The 12,591-nt window shown below is 46.6% G+C and overlaps 1 protein-coding gene across 1 annotated transcript; it reads left to right on the top strand.

Moving 5' to 3' along the window:
* Positions 1–10,666: 10,666 nt before the first annotated feature.
* LOC149357207 (uncharacterized) lies at positions 10,667–12,122 on the top strand. Its single transcript, XM_089577897.1, has 2 exons — positions 10,667–11,297; positions 11,877–12,122. The coding sequence occupies exons 1-2, from the start codon at positions 10,667–10,669 to the stop codon at positions 11,918–11,920; spliced, it is 675 nt and encodes a 224-aa protein (XP_089434023.1). The 3' UTR covers positions 11,921–12,122.
* The last annotated feature ends 469 nt before the right edge of the window (positions 12,123–12,591 follow it).

Raw genomic sequence — 12,591 nt, 5'->3', positions numbered from 1 at the left:
AACATACATCCGCCGTCAAGAGCTCATGAAAGGCGACTGCGTCGAAAACATGTAAAAGCTGAGCGTCCAAAACTTATTGCTGGAGATATAAGGGTGCACTGTGCAATTTTCACCATTACGATTAGTCTGCATATATTTATTCTAAGATGCATGGAAAGACGGTGACGAAATTGAATTATTTTAGTGAAAGTGTACATGAGCACAAGTAATTCCTCACCCTTCTACAGAATACAAGCAGAAAAACGTTCGACAGTACTTACCAGGATTGATACAGCCTGTTGGCAGGCTATCGAAACGCGTTATTCCCTCGGCGACTGCACACCACAGAGTTCGCATAGCAGACAACATGAGAAGCACGGTCCAGAGGCGCCAAGTGCAAACCACATCCGGCAGCAGCCGCCAGTAACACGCAGTACAATGACGGGTCGCGCTCTATTCGCGGAAGGACAAATGAGCGAACCCACTTGTCCCTTGCAACCTTTCTTCATGCCCTTCACTATTTCCTCCTCCTGCAGGCAGGTTCTTGCTTCTTCTCTTCTTTTCCTTCTCTGAACCGGTTTCCGCATGTCCCTCGTGTCTGCTTTCTTGGTATTTCACCTCTACCGTTTCCGTTTCCCCCCCAGAACAGCCGAGGAAAGACAGATGAATACAAAAAAAAAATTTTTTTACCCTTTTCCCCCACCTCTTTCGTACATAGGAAAACTATGAACAGTGATACAAACCGCATTCCTTACTCAGAAAATGAGGACACAGCTGACACAGCTCGGTTATAAATCAGTCTTGTACACCTTACAGAAAATAGCAAACCGATTACAATTAAAATGGTTCCAACTGAAATATAATTGACTATCGCGGTGAATTTTACCTGTGCTACACGGATACGTTAGAATGAGATCCTAGTCGAATGGCATTCGTGACATGGAATGGCATTCGGACTCGACAGACCCCCACGGTGCTGTATGACACTTTCCAAACGCATTCGAATAAGCCTCAGCTTGTTTTAAGAGCACAACGAAGACGACGGCGGCAGTCACACTAGTCGGACAACGACACTGTCATGGTCAACAGCAGCGTGTGATTATAGTGAACTATCTAATGCACTATAATATGATTGTGGTGGGAAAAGTTCCTTAGGCCAATGACACCGACGAATTCGATCGGCGGACAGTCAGTCAGCCTTCGTGTTCTCGGCAGGTCGGCGGCTGAGCGAAAACACCCTGATGAGGCGACGGTGTGAAATATATTCGCGCTTCTACATTATCCGTGTTAGAAATGAGCGAAATGAACGGCTATATTTCAAATTTGCACAGGTGAACACTCACCAACGATAAGCACTGGCGAAATTTCAGTCGACGACTCTCTTCCCTTTCGCGACAACTAGGCGTAGCTAGTCCGCAGGGTTCGGTCTGTGACTGCGGCGGTTGTGAATAGCGAATTCACAACCAAATGCAAATGGTCCGCGAGTGTAGTTGCGACAGCAGTGATCTGAAGCCCACCATTGCTTACATCGCAGGGCGCATATATCATGAACGGGAAGCGCCGATGTGACCCAGACGGCCGAGCAGGAGCAGTCGTCGCCGACGCTAGCTTGTGGATAACTAGTTAGGCCATTTCAGTTAACGCCAACGATCACCAAACATACTTCTGGATAAAGTAGTTTAAAACAGAGTACTGCTCACTCCGGAAGAAGCAGGGACAATTAGCGAGAAGTGCCCATCCTACGCGACGGCAACAACCCGGCTGTCATGTGTTTTTCAGGCGAGCGATCACATCGGCGCTTCCCACAGATTCTCGCACTCCCTAAACAAGCACGGGTACAACCAGTACAAAAGAGAAGAGATTGTTTAATAGAACTAAAGCGCAGATTGCGTTTTATTTCATGAAAACGAGCAGTAGCTGTTCGTACGCAGCGATGTAAACAAGAGCATAAGTGCAGTCGTCCTCATCGGCGCACTCCTGGGGAAATTTCATGGTTTCAAATTTCATAAAGCATCTGAAATTCATGAAATTTCAAATTTCATGAATTTCAGATGTTCATTGGTGTACTTCCTTCAAGCGCCATTATTAAATAACGGCCAAGAGGGTGTCCCAGTTACCAAAACAATACAAATGTCACATTGTAATTATCGCAGGAGAGCAAATCAAGCCAATCTGTTTTAAACATGTAGGTACTAGTTTATGAAGCTTTTGGTAAACATACATACATAATCGAAAAAAAGTGCATGAAGAGATGGTACAAAGGATGATCCACAGGTTATGGGACAAACATGGATATGTGCGCTTATCTGAACGTATTGAAATTTTTTATTAAGAACATATTTAATAAAGATAAGTTTTACAACGTTTATTTATTGCAGCTTTTACACATGTATCTAGCATTCGCACTCACTTGCGCTTGCAGTATCAAGTCAGTCGGAAAGCTCGTAATGCGGGATAACTTCAAACCGTTGACTGTACTCGTGCGAACAGGGAGTCAGCATTTTGCACAGACAGCGAGGCAATCGCACGGAGACTGGAGAGCACGGAGTTATTATTTTCCAAGCGGTTATCAGGGCTGCGAAACTAAAAAGCTCTAGAAAGCCTAGCATCCGCGTCTCTTTCGCTCCTGTACTATTCTCTAACGACAGCGTGCTTTGAAATATTCGTTCGTTCCTCATTGGGGTCACAGAAAAATTACAATAAAACTGTACACAGAGAATTGGAAGGTCGGTCTTCGCGTTTAGACGTCCGGCAAGGCATTGGCCTCTGGAGCGGCGCCGCTAAGCCTTCGTTTCCATGTTTTTGGGGAGAGCTTATTCTGTGTTTGATAGTTGAGGTCATTACGATGTCGCAGTTTTCGGCCGGGGCAGCAGAAAGCTACGCCGTCGGCTCAGGGTAGATATCCTTCGTTGCTGGGGTCTTTTTTTTTTCTTTTCGCTTGCCGCTTCATTTCGTGCTTTTTTTTTCTATTCCCGACACATTTCTTTGGAAGCGTGGCGGACGCCATGGTGCCGGCAGCGCTTGTCGACACCTGGCCGCGCCTGACTGATCTTTTGTGCAAGTGCTTCCGCGTCGGGGAACGCAAGAGAACCCTCACGGGAATATCCAGGGGGCTTGGAGAGGGGAGGAAGAGTAGGGGGCGAAGGTGGACAGGATGCAGCATTTCAAACCTCCAGGACACTCCATGAGTAAAAAAAAAAAAAAACGAGACCAAAGAAGCGAGCAGCCTCTTCGATAGTGGTTTAGGCAATGGGAGATGGACGAAGTGATCTTAAAAGAGCTTGTGGTCTAGACCCTTTGTTCGTAATTAAGTTGGAGAGAACGCCAACCAAAAAATAAAAAAAACACGTTTCGGAACCTACTCGGTTTTTTCACCACGTGCGACTGTGGGCGAGTTGTAGCTTGCATTTTTAAGCATTCTGCTAGTCATCTGCCGGGTCACTGAACGTAAACCGTGGATGTAACAGGGGGGGAAGAGTTTCTTGGGAGTGGTTTACATTGCACCGCGTGTGGCTGATGACTCAAGTAAGAGCCTTCTGCGCCAGCGCGATCGGCATCGTACATCGGCGAGATTACAGTCATGGCGAGACCAAAAACTTCGCTGAACAAAAGGATGTCAAACAAATGAACAGGGAACGAAGTGCAGTGGCGGACACTGTGAGTGAGGCTTGTGATCACAACATTGACTTCGAGGGAACTATTGCACTGGACAGCGAGCCACGCCCATGCAGAAGGCTCTTATCATGATGTATTCAGCAGACACGGAAACCAGGTTAAGTGACGAATGCGCGCCCTTCCGCGAGCTTCATCGGTTTTCGAGCGAAGCGCTCTTGCCCCCTTTGGTCGTTTATAAATGCGGAGTAGTGGACTCGCGACAAAAAACTATTCGGACTACTTGCTGCAGTCATACATGGCCGAAGGCGCCTTCCTTTCCCTCTTTCGTACACAGCCCTTTCTATAGAAATTTGTTTGCGAGTGTGCCATGAGAAATATGACATGTAACAAAGTTTAAGCATTCATTCATTGATTACACAATAATTAATGACAAGCAGTATTTCTGCTCTCTGTTTTTCTCCTGGCGCATAGTATTCAAAAGAACTTTTCAAATTTAGCGGAGAAATACACAAAAAACTTGCACTGCTAGGGAGGAGGATAAAGTGGCCGAAGACTCAACTTGCTTCCCAAAAATCATTAGTTTTTCTTCTGTTCCTATGTAAAATATTACCGTAGGCTCACCCCCGCCCCCGTCCTCCTAACAGCAAAGTTGTCAAGTGCAAACTGCGTTTAGGTTATTTAAGCACTCGCAACATCGACTGATGCAATACGTAAACCACGAATGTCCTACAGACAAACGTGAGCTTATGATGTAAGTGTAATTATCACACTGAATCAAGACCCGCCGATCTTGTTGTTACGTGCAGCTGAGCGTGAGGTGTAAATATTGCATTTTCTTGATAATGGACACAGATTAAATGCGCATAGAACGTGAACGTAGAAGTTTATCGTCGCATCATGTCATATTAAAGCATCGAATATTTTTGTCGTACTAGAAATAGCCTATAAGAAAAAGAGCTCTAAGGATTTGCATTCCGTTTTCAGCATAGACTGCTCAGCTTAATCTTTTTACTTGATGTATTTGCCACACAATAAAAATCGACCATTATATACGTTCTTCGCCGTCCGTCTATGAAGTAGAACGTTCTTCTGGCCTAGTTGGTTCACTGCAGAAAAGCACGAATGGGACAAGACAGGAGAACGAGGAACACAAACGACAACTCTATGAAGACGCACTCCGCACAAAATGCTGCACGAGCGCCCCGTCGTGGCACACGAGCAAACTATAGCCTTCCTGCTGTTTTAGGGGCATGAACGGACGCGTAGTTATCAACACTGATAAAGAGTGTAAGTAGGGTGCAAGTTTTCTAAAAGGGGGTAAGTGATCGGGAGCGTGTTTTTAACGGGTGTAAAGTTATTCCTAGGGCCCTCTAAAGGGTGTAAAAGTCCATGCTATGCCCTTTTTACCCCTTTCTCACACCCTTTTTTCTAAGAGTGTAGCAGCTTGGATAACTGAAACAGAATACTTAATTTTCTTGCTTTTACTTTTAGGCTCCCTAATTATTCGGAAGCGTGCAGCCAACCATAAGTAATATCCACATCAGTTTTTATAATTTTGAAAACGTGGTTACGTGAAGCGCTGTGGCCCAACAAAATATGGCAACAACGCGCCAAAATAGATGCACTTTCGAGAATCTTGCAGGGAAAGCAACCTGTCCAGTGCACGTAACTAATCGAAATAGCCGATATGTACTGGCGACAGCGCAGAGGGTAACCGCGTTTTATAAATCCTAAAAACAGTTATGGATGATATTTACGGTGACCAACATGCTCGTCAGTAATTAAGTAACCTAAAAGTAATAGTTAAAAAGTTGACTTTTTATTATTAGTTAACCACCCCGCTGGTAAGCACGACTCAGCAGTATTTTGATGTACTACACTCCTGATAATGCTATGCCTCAAAAAAGCGCTCTAGTAGCTGAAAAAGCCTTTTAGAAAATACCCAAAGTCTTAAGAGAGAGACACTCTATATAAGGCAAGCCAACTAGTGCGCGTGTCGGAACACTTGCAGTGTGCTCACGACAGTTTCGGCCACCGCTTGTGATGTCCCGACATTTCCCCCGGTTAAGTGATGTCACGTGACATTGCGACATCATCGACCTTCTCATTTATGACAATGCCGTGCTTTCTTAGGGACCTGCCTCCTAATGATTTCGCTTTAAAAGGGTCATCGACGAAGCCGATGTTTTGGGGGTTCAGTGATTCCTTTCGTCGTCGGACAACTTAAACATGTGACCCTATTTTAAGCCGAACTGAATATGGTATATTTTTAATGCGTCATAAATCTACTAAATGGGAAAGAGTAGCATTTCTGACATCTTGCGTTATTGTTCAAAGTTTTGTTCGTAGCATACATAGGAAATATTCATTTTGGTATTTAAGCAAAGGTACAAATAACACAAGATTACTGTGAAACTAATACATGCTCGAAATGCAGTGTGAGCACAAGGCAGCACCTTTATTCTTCATTCTTTATACCTATATTATAATCTCCAAATTTCTGCCAAATAGATCAGCGCTGGGAAAATACATATGTTATATATTTCCTTTTCACTGCTACTGGGAACATGCTATTCTTGACCTGGGAGTATTTACCGAAAGCGCTTGCTCCTCTTCTCATGTTCTTGGCTATTTCCCTATAATAATGCACACATGGAGCCAATACCTGCTGTAGATAGATGTGTTTTCTCACCGCTTCCAATATTTCGATGCCTATCATACACCTTTCTTCCATGATTGCCCTGATTGTTGAACATTAGTTTTCTTCATGTCAATTTTTGGCTCAACGCTCTCGTTTGAGTGTTTGAATTCTTTATCCTGAGATGCAATTGCCCCCACAGTCAGTCAAGTGGGCAATGTCTCCAGCCAAATGAAGATTGCTAAAATTTTCGCCTTGACTTTTGTTCCCAGATCTTATAATCCAGACCTTGGGTACCTCCTATAACACACGTTGAATAGCTCTGGGGAGATTGCGTCACCTTACCTTATCCGTTCTTGATTAGTATTGTATTACTTTTCCTATGTAGAACCGCCGCGTATGTGCTAGTCCTTATGCGTACTGAAACATGACCGAGCCGACATATCTTTTGAAACGTCACGAAGTACACTAGGCTCTCCCAGAAATTTCATCCTGACGCCCGCTGCTAAGAGTTGAAAATTACGACGGCAGCGACTCATGCACTCTCTTTTACCTCTACTTTTAACATGTTCTTTCCTTCCTTTTTAGACATGGAAAAAGTGAATCTTCTCTACCTGTCAGCTTTTGAACGTTTATGAGCGCTCAATAACAACGTAGCTGTGTTCTAAGCTCGAAACAGAAAGAGCACTTTAATGCCTAAAAGTTGGTGTAGTTAAAGTCAAGGCTGGTTCTCGCTGCGAACAGTTCATTAGAATGGCTAGTTTCCATATGCATTGAACAAAGTGACGTTGTTTTTTATCTCGTGCGCACTCTGCTTCCTGCATTCTCGCCGTGGGCGCTTTTTGTGGTTGTTGCAGTTTTTGCTTACATTTCGGGTAGGAGACATTTAATCCAACGTCTTCGCTGAAGGCATACGTGTCGTTCTGCAACACAGCGTGAGCTGATGTGTTCGGTCGCGGCTGTGGCAGCCGCATTCGGACGGAAGCTGCATGAAACAAAAAGCTCATTTTCTAAGGTCCAGCATACGTACAACAACAGAAATATATGAATGTGAAAGAAGGAGCTGTCCTCAGAATGAAGTGCTCTTGGGATATACATCTGCTAATTGTACAGTTAAGTAGCTAATATAATTTACACCGCAGCAGATAATGATGCACTCAGCCAATTTCACACTCATTTCAAGCATACAGAAGCCACATACGGCGCTATACGGACTTGAGAGGTCGCAGAGGGTAGCAGGGGCGCTTACAGTGGAAGTACCACTCGACGCTCTTGGAAGTACCACCCGAGCCCTCCCTGTGTTTTCAGGCTGCGAGATGTTCCACGGGTTCAAAAAGCGAATCTCACTGTCTACACGATCACAACTGAAAGCACCACTCGATTCGGCTTAATATCCCTGCAGCATCACAGCGCAAATAAGAACTGTGCTGTTGTTTTGAAGTCACTTTCTCTAACGTGCAGAAAGCAAAATCCTTTCGTAGCGTACGCCAGCCCCGGCCCCTTCAACGGCTAACGCTCAGGACGCCACAAACATGGCCCCAAGGTGGACTGAAGCTTCCAGGATAAATGCTCGCTTCCTTAAGGAACACGAGAACAAAGAGATCTAATTTTTGTTTTAAGACAAAATCCATTCTGTGGCACTTTCTGACTATACCGATTCTTGTTTGGCAGCAAAATACGTAATGATTACTCGAAAGATTAAATTTAGGGGCCGAAAATTTTCCCTTCCACTGCACTCCAGACGTTACGAATAAAAGCGACTATGTGAACCCCATTTGATAATGGATGGCGGCCTTGCCTAGCCTCAGAGATCCACGAAAAGAAGACTGCCTGGTGGTGGCGCTGCCTGTATTTCATCTTGTAACGATTTCTAGCTAAGAAAATCTTCGGTTGCAGTGAAAGTAGTCACTGTGTCCCTAGAACACGGTAAGGTGCTCTAGCAACTGCGATTCGCCCTCTGTGTCCATTTCCGGTAGGGCAGCAGGCGCTCACCAGCAATTCGGGCGAGGCGCCAGTCGCAGCTCGCGCACTTATCGTCGAAAGAGGGCGGCTTAATGACGCACACACTGTCATTGAAGGGCCCGCGCGCAACCTTGACGCAGAGGTTCTGCGAGCAGGGCAGCCAACTGTCTGAAAAAGAAGAGGAGGGTCGATCTCTGAACAATGGTTCCCGCCTGGGCGACTGCAGCAACGAACGTCGCGCCCATTTGTTGCCCTCGCAGTCACGTAGGTTTTCGTTAATCGGTGACTGGATCTGCTGCACCAAATATCCTTTCCTCTTCGACAACCGTAGCCGAATAGTGGAACATCAGCGATCTTGGTTGACACTTTGGAAAGATCTAACGGGGGGGGGGGGGGGGGGGGTACACTCTGTGAAATGCAATTTAGTACTAAAGAGGCGCTCATTTCCCTAAGGCTTTCTGGAAACCTGGCTGTTGTATAATCAATTTTCGTTTGTATTTTTATTTCGAGATCCACTGTAATTTCTAGCGTGTCATTTCGTTGAGAATATGAATTGTTTGACCAAATGTTTTAGGGGAATCCCCCAAGGTGGAGTAGAGTTGTAATAAGGGAGTAATTACTCATTGACGTCCACCCGAGCGCAGCCATATGGCTACAAAGGAAAGCTATACAGCTTTCTCAGAAACTTCGTCAATGAGTAATTACTCCCTTATTACAAACCTACTCCACCTTGGGGGATTACCCTAAAACATTTGATAAAACACTGTTCCCACTTCGAGTTATTATCAATTTGCTCTCGCCCTACCTTAAGCTTGCCGTCCCGGTTAGCTCAATTGGTAGAGCGACTGCTCCGGTGAAGCGGTGGTCCCGGGTTCGATCCCCGGACCAGGACGAATTTTTATTTAACTACGAAGTTTCTGAGAAAGCTGTATAGCTTTCCTTTGTAGCCGTATGGCTGCGCTCGGGTGGACGTCAATGAGTAATTACTCCCTTATTACGAATATGAATTGTCCTACGTCGGCAAATATCTTCAGAAATGACTGTTTGAATTGTAAAAGGAAAGCGTTTGACGAACATACCTAATGCCGCTAAGTTTGCTAACGCGATCTCGCGGTTATTGGGCCACAATTCAGTGCCTCCCAAGATATGTGTCGTTTGAGTTGGGCCTTCTTTCCGTTTACTAGTCGAAGGTATTAGATGGCGATGTTCATGCCGAAGGTGTCTGCAAAATGTGTCGCCGGAAGTTGGCCGCTGTGACGTACGTCATCGGTCATATGACGTCATGAGAGAGAAAGCTCGGGTCTAGGTGAGAATCGAACCCGGGCCGCTGGCATGAGAAGTGACAGGGTGACGCAAAATTTAGAAAGTGATGACGTCACTCCCGAGCTGTGTCGCAATCGCTGCCACGTGCAGACAGGAGTTGTTAGGAATTACGGAAAGAGACGGGCGGCACAACAGCACCCGCCGATATAAGACAGTTGTTTATTTCCAAAACATTTGCAGTTCAAAGGACACGTTCACCCGGTTCTCAAGATTGGTCTGATTTCAATGGGTGCTAGAATAAAAGATGCATAATATTCGAAACAAATGCGCACTATGGCCTAGATTATACATATAACACCACAATTTGGCAAGTTCGTGTGTGTGTGTGTGTGTGTGTGTGTGTGTGTGTGTGTGTGTGCGTGCGTGCGTGCGTACGTACGTGCGTGCGTGTGCGCGTGCGTGTGTGTGTGTGTGCGTGCTCGTGCGTGCGTGCGTGTGTGTGTGTACATGTGCGCGCGCGTGCGCGAGTGTGTGCGTGCGTGCGTGCGTGCGTGCGCGCGCCATTCTTTATGCTGCATCGGTCATCCCGTCCTAGGCACACGCCCTAGCCTCCGTGCAAATTTCCCTGACTACATGCACATTTTCATATATTATGACACCTCGTTGGCATGCTCACTCACCTAAACTCTGGTGGATGATGTAAGGAATGACACCTTCAGGCCACAGCTTCGCCGCTTCAGGAACCGCAGCCCGCTGCACAATAAAGTTATACTGCAGGTTATACTACAATAAAAGTCACGGCATTTCAGCTTGCAAAGCGTGGAGCGTGAGCGACAGACGTTGCCGCAGCCAGAGTCGCTCCTATGGGTGAACTCGATTTTGCAGTGCAGGCGCGCCGCCAGTAGTATTGTTACGGACTAGAAGACGTCGAAAGGGGCAATGGCCCGCCAGCCATTAAGCTACGTCATTCCCATCTCTCATGTGGTGCTATTGTTCGGCTTTTCTCCGCGTAATAATGTGGTGTACTGATAGCGCATGCGCATGTTTTAAACACTGCATTTTCATGTATCGCTTATCAGCCACGCAAGCAATCGTCGGCAGATCACATGTCCATCGGCCTATAAAAAGGCACTGTATCAATAAACGTTGTTCAGTTCCAGCCTGGCGTCCGTCTGATACACAACAATTGGCGACGAGGCAGCGCCGGCGATGGCCGTCGGCAGGATCGGCGAGTATCGTCTCGGTACGAACGCGTCATGGGACGAATACGTCGAGCGCCTGGAAATGTTCTGCGAAGCGAACCAGATAACGAAAGAAGAGCAGAAAAGAGCAGTCCTGTTGAGCAGCTGCGGCGCAGAAGTGTACGGGCTCATCGTAACTTTGGTGAAGCCAGAAAGACCGACAGGAGCAACCTACGAAGAAATCAAGACTGCCGTTCGCAAGCACCTGCATCCAAAGCCTTCGGAGCTGTATGCAAGGTTTTTGTTCTACAGACGAAACCAGGCTGCCGAGGAATCGGTTGCGGACTACGTCACGGTGCTTCGGAAGCTAGCCGAAGACTGCGGTTTTGGCAGCGCCCAGCTCCCGTTGGACGTCATGATGCGGGATCGTTTCGTATGCGGACTCCGGAACGAAGGGGTTCAACAGCGACTTCTCGCAGAACACAGCTTTACGTTTAAGGTTGCGTATGACTTGGCCACAACTGCAGAAGCAACCGCTAAGCAACAGCGAGACATACGCAAGCACGGTCGATACGAGACGTACTGCCAGGACATGGTACAAGCAACCCGTGCGAAGCAAGATACCGCAGCGGAGAGGTCCAGCTGTTACCGGTGCAACGGTTAGCACGCTCCACATTTGTGCCGTTTTAGAAAGGCGACATGCTTCAACTGCAAAAGGGTTGGACATATAGCTAAGGCATTTCGGTCGAAAGACGATAGTAGAACTGCTCGGAAGACAGCGTATGAGCAAAAGAAGAAAGGAGATAAGAGCAAGGGCGTGTACGAAATGAGCGCGTTGTTTTCCCTGTGCGAAGTGAATGAGCAAGAACAGAAGTTCATGGTTCAAGTAGTGATTGAAGGGCAAGACGTTCCGATGGAGGTTGATTCTGGCGCATCGTGCTCAATTGTGAGTGAAGATACGTTCAGGGTTATTTAAATAATCACGGTAAAATGACACTGCAAGATTCTGGAACAACTATCGTAACCTGGTCAAAGGAGGCGTTACCCGTGCTGGGTCAAGCAAGTGTCTTGGTGGAATTCAAAGGCAGGAAGGCAAAGCTACCTTTGCTCGTAGTACAGAAGCAAGGCAACAGCCTGATTGGGCGAAACTGGTTTAACCCGTTAGGTATTGGCTTGCGGGGAATACAGCAAGTAAACGTGGAGGACGTGCCTTCACGATTTCCCGAGGTGTTTTGCAGGGACCTTCCTGGCTTCAACGGACCGCCAGTTCACATCGAACTGAAAGATGACGCCCAACCGGTGTTCCTCAAAAGTCGACCAGTTCCACTGGCCCTCAAGGACGACGTGGCCAACGAAGTGGACCGCTTGGTGCAACAAGGTGTATGGGAGCCCGTCAGCTACTCCAACTGGGCAACACCACTGGTAGTGGTAAGAAAAAAAGATGGAACTTTACGTCTTTGCGGCGCCTATCGCAGTACCGTAAACAAAGCTATTAAGAGCAGTGGATACCCCTTGCCCACTACAGCTGAAATGCTCACAGCTCTAAGTTCAAGCAAGTTTTTTACCAAGTTGGATCTAGCCCAAGCTTATCAGCAGCTTACGCTAGACGACGAGACTGCTGAGGTGCTCACAGTTAACACGATAAAGGGAATGTACAAGGTTAAACGGCTGCCGTTTGGTATTTCGGTCGCACCTTGGGTTTTTCAACGAGTTAGCGCTGTTAGCGCTGTTAGCGGGCATTCCCGGAGTGAAAGCTTATCTGGATGACATATTAATTTCTGGATGTAACGCCGAAGAGCACGCCGAGAGATTAGAGACTGTGCTCTCGCGTCTACAGAAGGCACAGCTACGAGTAAACAAGGACAAGTGCGAATTTAACCAAACGAGCATCGAATTCTTGGGACACAGGATTGATGACTCAGGAATACATCCCAGCCGAAGCAAGAAGGACGC

Source organism: Amblyomma mixtum, chromosome 3 (genome assembly GCF_055824585.1).
Source record: "Amblyomma mixtum isolate Tamu chromosome 3, ASM5582458v1, whole genome shotgun sequence".
Lineage (NCBI taxonomy): Eukaryota > Metazoa > Arthropoda > Arachnida > Ixodida > Ixodidae > Amblyomma > Amblyomma mixtum.
This window is presented reverse-complemented; position numbering and strand designations above follow the sequence as displayed.

Bases quoted from the DNA above. Each gene is read 5' to 3' on its own strand.
- LOC149357207 (XM_089577897.1), top strand. From the start codon at position 10,667: ATGGCCGTCGGCAGGATCGGCGAGTATCGTCTCGGTACGAACGCGTCA. The intron at 11,298-11,876 runs GTTAGCACGCTC...GGTGTTTTGCAG, and splicing joins CAGCTGTTACCGGTGCAACG to GGACCTTCCTGGCTTCAACG.